The sequence below is a fragment of the Podarcis liolepis genome, assembly GCF_965112155.1.
Source record: "Podarcis liolepis genome assembly, chromosome: 10".
NCBI lineage: Eukaryota > Metazoa > Chordata > Lepidosauria > Squamata > Lacertidae > Podarcis > Podarcis liolepis.
Window position 1 is genome coordinate 67,290,163 of NC_139562.1, and position 17,517 is coordinate 67,307,679.

Consider the following 17,517-nt stretch of genomic DNA (forward strand, 5'->3'; position numbering starts at 1 on the left):
ATGCTTATCTTCAGCGTTACCATGTTTAATGAGTGGAGGTGGAATTTGCATAATATGTTACCATATATTCATCCTTCCCACTGGACCATATGGAGTGATGCTAAACCTCACACTCTGATGCACATCTGTCTACTTAGTGTTAAATCCATGTCGGCATATCATCATCTGTAAGAAATCTGCATACATTTAGATGGAAATCCCAGTGAGTGTTAATGTTGCTATTCCTATGCAAATCTATATAAATTGGCCCGTAAATCCATTTGATAATTCAGTCCACTTCTGTTTGATATGCTTATGGTGGGCAGCTTCCACATTCCATACCAAAAAAAAATGGTATCATTTTGCTATTTGTGACACTGACTGGTGATATGATCTTTAGGGACCACTTTAGCTGCTGTGATGGAATGAGGCAGGAAATATTTGGTTCAAATCTCTGGTGAGCCATGAATAGACGGGGCAACCTCTCTTTACTAACTTCTGGGTGGTTATAAGGATTGCTGAGTAATGAAGTACCATGGTACCTTGGTTGTCAAATTGCTTAGCTCCCAAACAAATTGGCTCTTGGATGCCACAAACCCGGAAGTGAGTGTTCCGGTTTGTGAATGTTTTTTGGAAGCTGAACATCTGAGGTGGCTTCCACTGCTTCCAATTGAGTGCAGGAAGCTCCTGCAGCCAATTGGAAGCTGTGCCTTGGTTTTCAAATGGTTCTGAGAGTTGAGAAGTGAGGTTACAGGGAACCAGGCAGGGGGCCTTCTCAGTAGTGGCGCCCGCCCTGTGGAACGCCCTCCCATCAGATGTCAAGGAGATAAACAACTATCTGACTTTTAGAAGGCATCTGAAGTCAGCCCTGTTTAGGGAAGTTTTTAAAGTGTTATCATGTTTTAATACAGTGGTACCTCGGGTTAAGAACTTAATTCGTTCCGGAGGTCCGTTCTTAACCTGAAACTGTTCTTAACCTGAAGCACCACTTTAGCTAATGGGGCCTCTTGCTGCCGCCGTGCCGCCGGAGCACTATTTCTGTTCTCATCCTGAAGCAAAGTTCTTAACCTGAAGCAGTGTTTCTGGGTTAGCAGAGTCTGTAACCTGAAGCATATGTAACCTGAAGCGCATGTAACCCGAGGTACCACTGTATTCTGTTGGGAGCCGCCCAGAGATTCTGGGGAAACCCAGCCTGATGGGCAAATTATTGTTATTATTATTATTATTATTATTATTATTATTATTAAGCACACAGTGCCGAAGCTTCCTTTTCGGAACATAAAACTGTGAGATGAAAGTGTGGGTTGTTGTTTTCTAACATGCTACAGGGAAGAATGTGTGTTGGCAAGTCTTCCTTCCGAGCGGCCATACAGACAGGCTCCCTTCTCAGCTTGACCTTTTTGTGGGGCTTTAAAAAAAGGTAAAGGGACTCCTGACCATTAGGTCCAGTCGTGACTGACTCTGGGGTTGCAGTGCTCATCTCGCTTTATTGGCCGAGGGAGCCAGTGTACAGCTTCCGGGTCATGTGGCCAGCATGACTAAGCCGCTTCTGGCGAACCAGAGCAGTGCACGGAAACGCCATTAGGGTTCCCCAAAATTGGAACATAAATAAGCCCATGGAAATGTATCCTCAGGCTGATGCAGATTCGTACCAATATGCTCATAAGGAGCCATAGCATGGCCCAGGGATCAGCAAACTTTTTCAGCAGGGGGCCAGTCCACTGTCCGTCAGACCTTGTGGGGAGCCGGACTATATTTTGAAGGGGAAATAATGAATGAATTCCTATGTCCCACAAATAACCCAGAGATGCATTTTAAATAAAAGCACACATTCTACTCATGTAAAAACACCAGGCAGGCCCCACAAATAACCCAGAGATGCATTTTAAATAAAAGGGCACATTCTACTCATGTAAAAACATGCTGATTCCTGGACCGTCCGTGGGATTTAGAAGGCGATTGGGCCGGATTCGGCCCCCGGGCCTTAGTTTGCCTACCCATGGCACAGCACAACGAGCTACAAAAAAACCGCAAGAGCTAATGGAGGGGGAGCAAGGGTGCATGTACATTATGCAGTCTGAGCTGTGTTCCCTTCAGGTCTCGGATCAAGGTCCATAGAAGCTGCGGAGCTGAGAATAGTGGGGAGAGATCAAGGTGAGGTTGGGAATGAGAGGTTGCAGAGGGAAAGGTGTGGAGCACAGCAGCGTAGTGGGGAGAAACCATGGATAGTTGCTGGCATTTAAAAGACATGTTATAAGAACAACAGTCCGTGGTGTCTAGAGAGCAGGTGTACTGGGTCTAATGTGTGTGCTTTGGGAGATGGGGGTTTTTTTTCCTGATGGCTTTAATGAACCTAAGTGCAAAAATATGTTTATGGTGGCTGAAGCTTGGCTTTGCTGCTTTGCTTTTTTTTTTTAACCGTTTTTCTTTCTGAGATGTTATTCAATAACAAACGCTGTTAATGTGAAGGAAACACAAGGGGAATGAGTTGCTCAGGCTTTGCCTGCAGCCCAATATCCATATCAAGTTGGCAGGTGAAAGCAACCTACTCGGACCCTGAGATCATCTTCTGAGGCTCTCCTTCAAGAGGTCCGGAAGGTGGCAAGACGAGAACGGGTCTTCTCTGCAGTGGCTCCCTGTCTGTGGAATGCTCTCCCCAGGGAAGTTCGCCTGGCACCTTCATTATACGCCTTTAGGCGCTAGGCAAAAACATTCCTTTTTAACTACTATAGGAAACAGCCCTACTAGAAAAATTAACCAATCAACTGAAACTAACACGGGGACAAACAGAAGAAGACGCCTTTGCCCCGGTATGGCTCCCCTTTATCACAGCCCAACAAGACATTGACAATAATCCACCAACAGCATACAAATCAGTAAGGCTAACCTGATCCAAAACACCCACCCACCCCACTCACACACAAAAACAAAGATCACCACAGCCAATCACAAACAAACAACCACACCCTAGGCCAACCCCAACCTCTCTCACCACCAAAGAAGCACAAACGAACAGCACGAGCAACGCTGACACCAAATCCTACATACATTAAGCAAAATAGAAACATCAGCACCCAACACCCCCCCACACCCATCTCCCCCCCTCCCCCCCTTCCCCCCGCCAAACGTCTCAACAAATGAAACTGATTTGTAAAAATGTTACATGGAAAAAATCCGAGAGACATTACACATACTTCTGTAAAACAAGAAAATCTTTAATAAAAAAGCACACACCCAAAACTAGGTCTTTGGTTGACCTAATCAACATCCCCATACCCTTTTAAAATATGGCTCTTTGGGGGGGGATATTATTGGGTTATTGCTTTTATTTTTATTTTATATACTGTGATCTTTTTTGTGAACTGCCCTGAGACCTCCGGGTATAGGTCAGTATATAAATTCAAATAATATTAATATTAATAACAGCAACAACAACTTGCAGCTCCACATCGGAAAATGCACTTGGGGCACAATCCTATGCACATTCACTAGAGGTGCCATTGAGTTCAGTGGGGCGTGCATTCAAATCAGTCTGCACAGGATCACGGCCTCAACGGGGCAGTTGGCAAATTAGGAAGTGCTTCAGTTCATTTTTTAACATATGAATTGTAAATGGCGTTAGCTTGTGCCAGACCTCCTGGTCCAAAATGTGTTCACCTCCAAGCAGGCGAATCAAAAGCATGCGCAAACAGGGTCTTTCTGGATCAAATCCTGTGTGAACACGTGGGGAGAAGGGAAGGGAGGGAAGTTCACTGCATAAGTGGAAATACAGTCATACCTCGGGTTAAATATGCTTCAGGTTGAGCGTTTTCAGGTTGCGTTCCGTGGCGACCCAGAAGTAACGGAACAGGATACTTCCGGGTTTCACCACTCGAGCAAGCGCAGGCGCTCATAATGATGTCACGTGCATGAACAGAAGCGGCGAATTGTAACCCACGCAGGCATGGGTTGTGTACTGCTCAGGATGCGAACGGGGCTCCGGAACAGATCCCGTTTGCATCCAGAGGTACCACTGTACTTGTGGGGGTGGGACAAACCTTTATCTCCATTGCTAGTCCCCCAGAGATAGCCTAACTACTGTTATTTAGGCTCTGGTAACCTCAAGGTTAGATTACTGCAACACGTTATACGTAGGGCTGCCTCTGAAGATGGTTCGGAAACCTCAGCTAGTGCAGAATTCAGCAGCCAGGTTGCTCACCGAGGCAAGACAGTTTGAGCATATTACGCTGATGTTTCGACTGCACTGGCTACCAGTTAGTTTCTGGGCCCGATTCAAAATGCTGGTTTTGTCCTATAAGGCTTTAAGGACCTCCTCTCTCCATATGAACCTACCTGGACCCTCAGATCATCTTCTGGGGTGCTCCTTCTTGCGCCTCCTCCAAAAGAGGTCGAGAGGGTGGCATAGTGAGAATGGGCCTTTTCTGCAGTGACTCCCTGTTTGTGGAATGCTCTCCCCAGGGAAGTCCGCCTGGTGCCTTCATTATACACCTTTAGGAGCCAGGCAAAGATGTTCCTCTTTAACCAGGCCTTTGGCTGATTGATTGACATCCAGTGCCCTTTTAAAATGTGTTGGGGACGTGGAGATTACTGGGTTGTTTTTGTTTTGTATTTTCGTATTGTGTTTTTATGTTGTCAACTTCCCTGAGACCTGCAGTATACTAATAATTGTAGGTGATGATAACAACAACAACAGTATCTAGTTAATTTTAAAAGCACTAATAAATCAGTATTTATGACTTGCTGCGCACGTTTTTATTGAAGAATATCAATAACTATGGCAGTAAACACCACAAAACGTGACATTAGATTGCTGTTATGGTACCCTCACAGCACAAGTATTTATAATTAAGATGTTTAAGTAACCTCTGGCGGAATGCCGTCAGCACGTAGTGTCATCTTTAAATCCGGTCGTAACCAAAGCTAGGGAAATAATTGCAACCTATTTTTTTTTTGTCTGTTTGTTTTTCAAGCACTTTTGTGCAATGGAAAGTTTCACAAGCACTTGCAGGAGATTTTTGTTCCCTTGGTCGTCCGCTACATTGATCTCATGGAGTCCTCCATTGCCCAGTCCCTTCACAGAGGTCTTGAACAAGAATCATGGCAGCCTGTCAAGTAAGTGTTTCCAGAAGGCCCTATGCCAAATTTGGTCCCCATTTGGTTTGCACCTACTCCTCCAGCTTTCCTTTTTACAATCTATTTTTATTGTGCTCCTACGTTGTCTATTTCTCTGCAGGACCATCACCAACAGTCTTCCCAATGTAGCTCTTCCAAAAGTTCCAAGTTTGCCTCTTAATCTTCCACAGATACCTAGTTTTTCAACACCAACCTGGATGGCTTCTTTATATGATTCCACGTGTGTATTCTTGACTGATCTTTAAACGTTGAGTGTGTGTGTCAGCTCTGCACGGCCTTACTGATGTCATGTACAGCTGTATTTGGACTGCATGGTGTTTTGTGATCATTTGGTTGGAAATTGCAGCTTTTTGGTTGAAAGCCAAGCATGGAATGTCATTGGGTTGTGCTTTTTGGTGTGTAAAATCTCAGTAGGATGTAGCTTAAAATTAACTAGGCAGAGGTTTGTTGTGGTACATTTAGCAGTCATCACCCTTAATTACATAATTGCTGCTATTTAGTTAATAAGCAGTGTGGAAACACTTTAAATTATTGTACTTCAGTATGGTGGGGTTGTTGCTTTTTTTTTTAATGTCAATAGCTCTTCGTGTTTTGGCATGTTATTACTAATCCACTGCATGTGCTAAAAGATTTTTGAAAATAGCAGCCACAGCAATTGGTTTGCGTTATTTTTCTCTGGCTTTTCTAGATTCCCTCGTAATAGGACACTGCCCAAATTAATCGAGTTCAAATCTCACTTAATTAGCTATTGGCTGTCGGAGATTACGTCCCTGTTGTTGTTTTTTAAAACAGATTCAGAGGAGCTTTTGTAGTTTAAATGAAGAACTTCTCAATTAAGCATTGCAGTGGTACCTCGGGTTAAGTACTTAATTCATTCCAGAGGTCCGTTCCAAACCTGAAACTGTTCTTATCCTGAGGTACCACTTTAGCTAATGGGGCTTCCCACTGCCGACGCACTGCCGGAACACAATTTCTGTTCTCATCCTGAAGCAAAGTTCTTAACCCGAGGTACTATTTCTGGGTTAGCGGAGTCTGTAACCTGAAACGTATGTAACCTGACGTACCACTGTATAGCAGAGAGAGGATTTTTTTTGGGGGGGGAGGTGGAAGGCTCTCCATGACATATATTCAGCAAACAAATGGTTATTTTTAGGATTGCTTTCATACCTAGTACAGTGGTGCCTCGCAAGACGAAAATAATTCGTTCCGCGAGTCTTTTCGTCTTGCGATGTTTTTCATCTTGCGAAGCACGGTCCGTCGCAACTACGCCTCTTCAAGCGGCTTTAAGAAAAAAGCGCAAGACGTTTTCGTCTTGCGAAGCAAGCCCATAGGGAAATTCATCTAGTGAAGCAACGCAAAACCGAAAAACCCTTTCGTCTAGCGAGTTTTTCGTCTTGCGAGGCATTCATCTTGCGGGGCACCACTGTACTAAATCAAAGTTTATAGCACATTTACAAGCAATGGCCCATTTCTGGTTCCATTACTCTTTGCTGCCTTGCCTCTACAGTGGTACCTCTGGTTACATATGCTTCAGGTTACAGACTCCGCTAACCCAGAAATAGTACCTTGGGTTAAGAACTTTGCTTCAGGATGAGAACAGAAATCGTGCTCTGGTGGCGCGGTGGCAGTGGGAGGCCCCATTAGCTAAAGTGGTGCTTCAGGTTAAGAACAGTTTCAGGTTAAGAACGGACCTCCAGAATGAATTAAGTACCGTATTTTTCGCTCTATAAGACGCACCGGACCACAAGACGCACCTAGTTTTTGGAGGAGGAAAACAAGAAAAAAAAAATCTGAATCTCAGAAGCCAGAACAACAAGAGGGATCGCTGTGCAGTGAAAGCAGCAATCCCTCTTGCTGTTCTGGCTTCTGGGATAGCTGCACAGCCTGCATTCGCTCCATAAGACGCACACACATTTCCCCTTATTTTTTAGGAGGGAAAAAGTGAGTCTTATAGAGGAAAAAATACGGTACTTAACCCGAGGTACCACTGTATTATTATCTCTATTTCGATGTTCGGAGGTGATTGGTCTGTTTAGGGAAGTTTTTAATGTTTAATGCTGTATTGTGTTTTTAATATTCGATTGAGAGCCGCCCAGAGTGGCTGGGGAAACTCAGCCAGATGGGCGGGGTATGAATAACAAATGTGTAACCAAAATAGCACTAAACAGGAGTGCTCCACACCGAAGCTGTCCAGATGGATTCTAGAATGTAAGTGGTGAGAAACTTTTCTTGAGGAATACCGGGCGCTCAGTAGAGTGCATGATCTTCTACAGGTAGATTTTCCATTGAGGCTTTTTTGGTGTGCTTCTGCGCCAGTCGATTCTTAGAACCACCAGTAGGTCACTGTGACCACTTTGCCTCTATGCCCTTCTGTGTGCCACTGCTCAAACAGTGCCTGGGGCATCCAGGGCACTGCGGAGACCTATTTCATGAGATCAGTTTAAGTTTTTGAGGCCTATTGTCAGGAGCCGGAGACAAGAGTAGATCAGCAATAAAAATAAACACAGTGTCCATGTGGTTAACTTTGAAAAAACCAAAACATTGCAGGCCTAGTGATCCCAACAGCCCTTCCCAATGAAGCAGTTGCCCCAATGAAGCAGTTGTGAGGTCTGGAAGTCCCTGCCTTCCCCCAGCTGCCTCACTCCCCTCCTCGCCAGGGGAGCGTGTCTGTGCACAACCAATCTCTTACCTGGCCTTTTCAGTTCTCTGCGTGTTCTAGGAGACCAAGGGGGAGATTGTTCCAACTCTACTTCCCAGTTGCTCATACCCCTTTGAAGGGCAAGTTGCTCAAGATGGTGGTGGTGCAGGTACTCTTGGAGGAAACTGAATATCAAGACCCATTTCATTCTGGGTTTAGATGTGGTTTTGGAATAGAACTGGCCTTAGTCATCCTGACCGAGGACCTTCTCCAGAAGAGGGACAGGGGAAGTGTCTGTCGGAACCGGGGGATGAAAAGCTAATCCCCAGAACTACAGATATTAGGCATGCATGCAATTTTACATTTTCCAAATAATCTTCTTTTCTGTTGCTTAAAAATAAATTAAAATGAGTACCGCCCACCCAACCTCATTTACTGTATTTTCCCGTCTATAAGACACCCCCATGTATAAGAGACACACACACACACACCATTTTGGGGGACTCAGTTTTAAGAAAATGAGGAGAGATGGCCCCAAGTTGTTGAGCCTCTCCCCATGCAGCTGCGGGCAGGAAACACCCCCTAGATTGTTTCCCGCGTGCGGTGACACCGGAGGAACTTGCGCTCCTGCCAATTGGATGGCTGGTGGGAACGCAACCTCCCCCAGTATCTCCGCATGCGGGAAACGACTCAGGGAGTGTCTGCCGTGCGCAGCGGCATGTGGGAAGTTGCGCTCCTGCCAACGAACTGGCTGGCAGTGCGCAGCTTCTCCCCACGCAGCTGTGGGCACGAAACACCCCCCACATTGCTCACTGCTCGCTACAGCATTGGGGGAAGCCACGCTCCCGCCAACTAACTGGCTGGCACCGCGCCGCTTCTCTCCCCCCCCCCCCATGCCACTATCCTTGTATTGGACAACCCCAGCTTCTTTTTCCTTTCTTTTATTATTTATACCCCGCCGATCTGGCTGGGTTTCCCCAGCCACTCTGGGCGGCTTCCAACTGAATATTAAAAACAACACAGTGCCAGACATTAAAAACTTCCCTAAACAGGGCTGCCTTCAGTTGTCTTTTAAAAGTAAAATAGTTGCTTATTGCCTTGACATCTGGTGGGAGGGCGCTCCACAGGGCAGGCGCCACTACCGAGAAGGCCCTCTGCCTGGTTCCCTGTAACCTCATTTCTCACAGCAAGGAAACTGCCAGAAGGCCCTTGGCACTGGACCTCAGTGTCCGGCCTGAATGATGGGGGTGGAGATGATCCTTCAGGTATACAGGACCGAGGCCGTTTAGGGCTTTGAAGGTCAGCACTAACACCGTGCTCGGAAACGGACATGACTTCTAAGTCAAAAAACCTTGTCCAATACACGGGAAAATACGGTATCTAAATAGCCTGGGTGACATCTGGAATTGGGATCCTTTGGGCAAGGTGCTTTCAGCGCCTCCCCCCAAGCTGCTATTGGCAGTGCCCATTCTCTTGCCTCTCCCTCTGGACCCAGGCTGTACCACCTCCCAGAGAGTGGAGGCAAGACATGCAGAGGCCGCAGAGATTTCTCTATGTGCTTCTCACTGCTAGGGCACTTGATTGCTTGTTCAGAGAGCTCAGGTGAATTGTCAGCAGCAGGAAAGAGAAGGCGCAGCAGAGCCAAGAGGCTCCGGGGATTAGCAACAGGCCGCTACTGGGACGTGGGCTCCAGCAAAGTGCTTGACAATGCCAATGCTTGACACTGGCGCTGGGATTATGCAGAGAGCGTTGTCACTCGTTGACAGGGAGAATGGGCAACTGTGGCTTATTGAGACGAAGACAAACTGTGGCTTGTCTGTGAAGCTCAAAAATATGAACGACAGAAACTGCCTCATACGGAGGAATCAGAACATTGGTCTGTCATCTCTGGCTAGTAAAAGCTTTTTCTTAGACCTGTTCCCACTCATCCCTGATCCAGAATTGCCAGGGATCTTTGGCATGCAACTAGTGTGTTTTACCACTGGGCTGTAATAACAAAATGGATTCTTAAAAAAAATCTTGGAGAATTGAAAAGTTACTGCTTGCACAGAATATCAGCTGATCTCTATTGGTCTTCGGGTTTACTACTTATATGTTTTAAACCTTGCAGTGTCTTCCTATTCTAAAAATTAAATTGCAAACCTTTTATAGAGGTATAGAATGCTCAACACAATTTACTGTACATTTTAGGTTACAATCATTCATACACATGCACACACATGGGGTGTCAACTTGAATAAAATATTGGGAGGCAGGTAAGCCCCACCCCACATAATTGATCACATGACATGGTCACACACACCATATTAATGGTAATGTCTACCAACTTTTTGGAGGGGCCTCAGATATTTTATTTGGGGTAAAGGGCCCTTGGCCCCTAGGAGTTTGCTCCTATGTATACACACATACTGCATATAAATTAAAAAAAATTAAAAAAAATTGTCCAGTAGCACCTTAGAGACCTATAAGTTTGTTTTGGGTATAAGCTTTCATGTGCATGCACACTTCTTCAGATACCACACAAAAGCTCATACCCAGAGCAAACTTAGTTGGTCTCTAAGGTGCTACTGGACGATTTTTGGATTTTTAAAATTTATTTTGACTGCGTCAGACCAACAAAGCTACCTACCTGAATCTAGAAACACACACACACACACACACACACACACACACACATATACACATATACACCTAGGAGCAAGTCCCATTAAACTCAAAGGAAATTCCCTGTTCAGGGAAGCTTTTAATGTGTGACATTTTGATGTATTTATAATCTTTGTTGGAGGCCACCCAGAGTGGCTGGGGAAACCCAGCCAGATGGGTGGGGTACAAATAATATGATATTATTATTATTATTATTATTATTATTATTATTATTATTATTATTATTATTACTTCTGAGTAGACATGCATAGGGTTGCACTATTCATCTAGCTGTACTCAGCTATGGTGAACTAAATATAGTTTGCCAAATATACTTATACCTATTAAAAGTAGTATCTCTGATTCCTCCAGAATCAAATTTTACATGTTTTATTTAATGTGCTTTATTTGTAATAGAAGTATGGGTTGTTTGCATACGGTATAGCTTGTCAGCTGGCCTTTCCATTCACACAAAATGGATACCCTCCCCCTTTGTATGGTTAGAAACAGGGAGTGTGTGTTCTTATCTCTCATTGCACAGCCCCAAGAACATAATTACTTTGTTTTCACTTGTTTTTGCTGGTCCGTCTCTTTAATGGCACATTTGGGGCATTGTGGATTAAGGTGGAGGAGGTATTAAGAGAGCAAAACGCTTTGCGTAGCATTCACTCTTCTGCTTGATTGGTCCCTCGAGAGGCCAACACAGAGGACCGCTTGGCTAGACATGAAAAGCACACTGAATTATGCTTGGCTGTGAGGTTTGTTTTTGAATTTTCAGGAACATGAGTGGGTCCTGTAAGGGCTAGCTAACATTCCTACGGGATACATGTCAGAGGAAAACTCAACAGGTCACCACTTGGGAGTGTGAGCTAAAATTGCGTTGTCCGCAGTGTGGTAGGAGCAGCACCCTTGTTCATAAGCATAAGAAAGATCAATATTCCTACAGCCAGGGAGAGAAGCGTAATTCTCTCCTTAGTTATACACAGTTGTGATTTCTCTTATTTCTTTATTAAAGTGATCTGCCCTCCACCCATTATTTCAAAGAAATGCCAGGACAATGAAACAAGCAGGACAGCAATAAAAGCTGTGTCAGTAAAGCAGCAGAAGCGGTAAAGTTTCTGTGTCATTTATGCAGTAGCCAGAGATACTAGGAATTAGCTGGGAGAAGCTTGGGTGAAGAGGTACGTTTTCAGTTGCCGGCAGAAACACACAACTGTTGATGCCCACCTGATCTCCAAGTGGAGGTCATCTCATAAAATAGGTGCCACCACAGAGCAAGCCTTCTCTGCACCACTGTTGAGTACAGTAGTTGAGATCCTTCACAGATCGCAGTGACATTAATGTTGCAGTACTTTGAAATGCAAACAGTTTCATTCTGTGCCAGGGGAGTAAGAATAGCGTATCCACCCCTTGCTTTTATATAAAGCAGTTGCCAAAGATTAAAATCTTTTTAAAAAGTGACAATTTATCATACGTTTGAATTACAAGAACTTTGTGCCAAAGGGAGAGACAAGTCCTAGTGCAGATATTGCGTCGTGATCAGCGCAGATAAATTATGCACCATTTCCATAGACTATTGTAGCATTGTCAGTGTCAAAGCCTCTTATCCCTGGGAGAATTTTATTCGCGCAACCAAACATATCCAGTGACAAAATTTCTGCTTAGCTGCATTGCTAGGAACACATTGTTTCTTTGTGTTGCTGCAGCTTACCTTCCTGTGTCCATCATCTCCCCCCCCCCCAAAAAAAAAAAATCCTTCTGTGAATATTGTTGCGCAAATTCCCAGATGAAAGAACAAATAAAGTTATTGTGACTTTGTGTCATAAAAACCATAAGAGGCATTGATTACTGGGTGTTTTTGACATTTCATGAACCAGCGGCTATTGTAGCTTTTACCGTAATTGGTGAAAGCCAGTTTAAATGGCTAACAGGAAATGGGTATGCATAGGAGTATTTTAACAGCATTTGAGAGAAAATAATTTCTTCATTCTTTTTATTAGGCCTGTTAGGAAACTGATACATAATTTTTTAAAAATACTGGACATCACACAATAAAAATTGGTTGGCTTCATTCTGCTTTTACAGATGGAGCTACATCACAGAGCACAGACAAACATTAAGCTGACTTTTTTTGGCTTATTCAACCTTTATCCTTCCATAAATTAGAGTGCGTGTAATGTACAGGCCAAATTCAGATAATGGGTGTAACAGACATTATACCATGCAGGACTTTTATCACAAGTGTCAGATTTTTCCTTGCAGACATTTTTCAATCTGGTATGACCCTCAAGGGAGTGGGTTGCGCTGTGGTCTAAACCACAGAGCCTAGGGCTTGCCGATCAGAAGGTCGGCGGTTCAAATCCCCACGTTTGGGTGAGCTCCCGTTGTCCGATCCCAGCTCCTGCCAACCTAGCAGTTCAAAAGCACATCAAAGTGCAAGTAGATAAATAAGTACCGCTCCAGCGGGAAGGTAAACGGCGTTTCTGTGTGCTGCTCTGGTTTTCATGTTCTGTTGCACCAGAAGCGGCTTAGTCATGCTGGCCACATGACCTGGAAAAACTGTCTGTGGACAAACACCGGCTCCCTAGGCCTGTAAAGCGAGATGAGCACCGCAACCCCAGAGTCGTCTGCAACTGGACTTAACGGTCAGGGGTCCCTTTACCTTTACCTTTACCTTACATGACCCTCAAAGCTTGCATAGTCTCTTCTTTGCCCAGAAACAGACACCCCAGGCAGAACGTAATGTACAACCTGCACAATTTTGGGGTTCATCCAGGGGTCTCATTGAACCTGAATCCATCCCAGATACAGGTGTAGCTCTTTGGGCCTTTTCATGTTAGTCCTCTAAAGTCCAGGTGCAAAGGTAAATAGTGAACTTATATTGACACCACCTTGACTGCAGGTTGCAAAGGGCAGGGAGGTGGCCATGGTCAATGTGCTGGCAGAAACTGCCCTTCCTGCCACCATTGCTGCCACTCCCTTCTCAAGACGTAGGGAAGGCAGAAACATTGCCATCACTCTCATCTGGCTTCTTGACTATATCAGTCAGACTTGGTTCCATGATGAGTTTCGCCCTGGAGAAACTGCTGAAGAACTTTTCCTCTTCCTAGAAAAAGGTTCAGTTAAATGGTTTCCCGTTTTCTGCTCACAGATAGGGCACAGAATTAGGAGAGGCGGTGTAAATATGTACAATTTTTTTGGCAAAGAGTGTTTAAGGAGGTAACAGAAATCACTGGGTTAGAGCTGACCAAAAGTCCAGAGGTAGCATTAATATCAATTTACAATGGGGTGGAAGGTTCACAGTCTTGCTCACAAATTTATTGACAGCTGCACAAATTATTATAGCCAGGAAGTGGAAGGGGCAAGCAGAATATAAAATGGAAGAATGGTATAAAGTGGTGTGGAATATAGCTCTTAATGATAAATTAACATGTGTCATTAAGGTAAGATGGGGAATAGGCAGGTTAAATGATTTTGAGGCGATATGGAGGGTGTTTGTAGAATTTGTACTGTTAAAATGGAAAGGGGTCAAACCATCGCAAGAGGTGTTGAAATTTGGGGGGGTTGGATAGTTACAATGACATATCGGCAGTGGCGTAGTGTGGGTTGTCAGCACCCGGGGCAAGGCAAGTAATTTGCGCCCCCTAACCCGTGGATTTGTGTCCCCTAACCCTAACCCCCAGATGTTGCACCCGGTGCGGCTGCCCCCCCCTGCCCCCCCACGCTACGCCACTGCATCTCGGTGGTGGGGTGCACATTTTTATCCTTATTTATTTATGATTATTACTTTGTCAAAAGAATAATAAATAATAATAATAAAAGAATTTGGAGAGGCAATCTGTGCATGGGTCTAAGTTGTGTAGCAACAAAGCAGCCAAACCACTGAAAGTACATTAAGTCATAATAATGGGTAGGAGAGCTGGGGGGAAGGAATCACATCTTGCAACCAATGCACCCCTTTGGTTTTTAGATAGTACATGGGTAGACGAGTCTAAAAATCCTGGGGCACAAATTTTCAGGGCCCTTTAGTGGCTATGGTGATTCATTTACCAGAAGTTATGTATTCAGCATTAACTCTAAAAGTACAGTGGTACCTCGGGTTACAGACTCTTCAGGTTACAGACTCCCCTAACCCAGAAATAGTACCTTGGGTTAAGAACTTTGCTTCTGGATGAGAACAGAAATCACAGGGTGGCGGTGGGAGGCCCCATTAGGTAAAGTGGTACCTCAGGTTAAGAACAGTTTCAGGTTAAGAACGGACCTCCGGAACAAATTAAGTTCTTAACCTGAGGTACCACTGTATGAACATAAGCCTCCTGGCGTATATTGGCTTAGGGGCTTGGCAAATCTTTTTAAATTATTGAATTAACGTAACCTGTGAATTATTGGGTTCTATCTCCAACCCCCAAAGATGAACAGAACTGAACTTTGATACTTTGAAACCCAAGAGGTGCATTGGTTGCCAGATGCAAAATACATTGGCATTGTTTTCGGCTCTCCTACCCCATTACAAGATGGCGCCCTCCTGCCAAGCTGTTGCTTGGCAAGACACCGTTTCTAGCCGTTGCTACCAAGGCACTATTTGTGCCACATCAGATAAACCTGTTGGAATACTGGACGGTCCAATAGGCATAACAAAATGATAATGTTGCCAGAGCTGCTTTTATGTTCTTGTAAAAAAAACACCCAGTTCCAGTGCTTAAAAGAGGGGAGGGCTCTGTTTTCACTAGCGCTGTAATTCAAACAATGCCTTGAATGATTTGTTGTTGTAGCAACGGGTCAGCAACGTCGGAAGATCTCTTCTGGAAACTTGACGCACTGCAGATGTTCGTCTTTGACCTTCATTGGCCAGAGCCGGAATTTGCCCACCACTTAGAACAGAGGCTGAAACTCATGGCCAGCGATATGATAGAAGCATGCGTCAAAAGGTATGTGGGCAATTTCAGAAATTGCCACACAAATGCTACCATTTCTGGTACTCCTGTGGATGTTTGAGTTGGGCAGCCTTGTGTGAAAGTGGCAGGATTAATCCAGCGGTGTGGCATTGGTTGTTGGTTGCCTGGGTGTCAGGCTTTGTGGAATCGGATCCCTCTTCTGGTGGCAGTAAATAAGCGATCAAACGAAAGGAGTGTTCTTACCAATTAGTTACCAATTCTTACCAATTAGTTTCTAATCACAGCGAGAGACAAAGGAATGTGTATCCCTCTAGAAATGGCGTTGCTCCCAGTAAAGGTTCACCCCCTCCATCCCCATTAATCTACATCGGGTAATCTGAGCTTGTTGCCACCGCACTTTCTGTTCTATCACTTTCAAAGCCTGTCTAGTCTTAGGGGAAGGGGAGCCAGGAATGCTGTCTAAGGACACTGAATCTGCCAGCTGGTATTTCCTCTTCTAGCTGTTCCTCCCCCAGTATTTCCCAGCTTTTCCTCTCTGGACTATGCCCCTCTGCAAACCACTGTTCTAAATCTATACTGTCCTCCTGCCCTTGGGAAGGTTCAGGACAGTGGGGGGTGGCTCCCACCATTCCTCCTCAGTCCAGCCTCTGACACTGTGGTGGGTGTAGACGTGTATGCCAGGAGAGGGGCATGCTCTAGGCAGGGCCGTGTCAGCTGAGCTCTTGCCGCTGACACCACCGTACTGACCCCCACCCCCACAGGGGCAAAGTGAGGCCACGTGCCTGCCTATGTAGGGGGAGCCTGGCCGGCTGACATGGCCCTTGGCAGGCAGAGAGGAGCACTGAGCCAGGCCACACTGGGGGAACCTGCATGGGAATGCCTGGTTTGCGTTTTCTCAACAATTGTGTGCCCAGGGCCACAGGCCCCCCACCACCACCACCACACACTATACTCCTGGATTCACCCAACAGATGGGGGTGGCTTTAAATCACTTCGTAAAGCGTGGTGGGCAATTGACATGATGGTTCACTCTTCAGATCTGGCCTCTTTCGCAATGCTGTCACAGACCCCATTTTCATGTGGGTATGCTTAAGACCACCTGATTGACTGCTTGCCACTCCATGGAGTGATTTTAACATCCCTTTCTGGCAAGGCTAGCTGTGTGATATATGTGCGCTGACCCTTAGACTTCACCACTCAAGTTAACTTCTGAATTCCACCCGGGTTGCGAGTGCTTTTGTAAGTGAAAGTGCAAAAGTGAAGAAAACAATTATTACGCACTCCCCCCCCCCTAAAAAACTGTCACACTTACTGGAACTCTTAACAGCATATCTTTTTATTTTAAAAAATTGTCAGAAGTACCTGAATATGTTACATGACAGTCTATATTCTGTTTTTGCCAGTTTGAAAATTGTGCAGAAAGCTTATCTGTCAGGATGCATTTGCTGCAACATGTGTTTTATCTGTGTTATGTTTTGTCATGCTGTTATTCAGTCAAAGCAGTATCTAACCTTGAGGGGGCTGACGGAGCACCTTGCTGGAAAGTTTTAATAAGATATGTGAAAATGATAATTCCACTGTTTTACGTGCAGGTGCCTAAACATTTCTACTTTGGTTTTTCCATATTTGAAATTAATTTTATGTTAGTACATTTAGCCTGGGTTTGTTTTTGCACTTCATTTATTTAGAATTTTGACAGTCCTTTCTGTTGCGATCCCCACATTTTAATTAATAGAACAAGAATTGCCTTTGAACTCAAACTGCAAAAGACAAATAAATCTACGGACTTGCGCATTCCCTCTCCTGTGTGCACGATGTTCAACGTGCTGGTTGATGCCAAGAAACAGACTGCTAAATTATGTGTCCTGGATGGCGGGCAGGAGGTAAGCAAACATCTTGAAATGTCTGTTTCACAAGATCAGGAAGAACACAGAAGGCTTTTGCCAGATTTCAGCTCCAGGGTGGCTATTACAGGTTTTGAGGAGGAAGAGCAGGGAGGCGAAACATAGTCAATAAAGAATGATGTAAGAAGCCACTGGAGCAATGTCCTTGCTCATCCCTTGTCCTACCAGTCTCCTACTATTGCTCTTCTATACCTTGCATTGTCAGATAAAGGCTTTCTGGCCAAGACAACCTGAGATGGAGGACAGTTGTAATCAGAATGTTAAACTACATTAACTCTGCAGTGCATGATTTTAGAATGTGCCTGCATTTTGGTGATGGTTTTCT

General features: G+C 44.8%; 1 protein-coding gene across 16 annotated transcripts in view; it reads left to right on the top strand.

Annotated features, from left to right (window-relative positions):
- CADPS2 (calcium dependent secretion activator 2) overlaps positions 1–17,517 on the top strand; it is a 368,776-nt gene that overhangs the window by 302,829 nt on the left and 48,430 nt on the right. For 8 of the 16 annotated variants that reach the window (XM_083463298.1, XM_083463307.1, XM_083463306.1 and 5 more), the window contains 4 exons: positions 4,950–5,091; positions 5,213–5,332; positions 15,166–15,321; positions 17,024–17,171. In XM_083463298.1, the coding sequence (XP_083319424.1) occupies positions 4,950–5,091; positions 5,213–5,332; positions 15,166–15,321; positions 17,024–17,171 (566 nt within the window). The remainder of the gene's footprint in view (positions 1–4,949; positions 5,092–5,212; positions 5,333–15,165; positions 15,322–17,023; positions 17,172–17,517) is intronic. The other 8 variants (XM_083463313.1, XM_083463300.1, XM_083463299.1 and 5 more) reach the window with 1 other exon arrangement.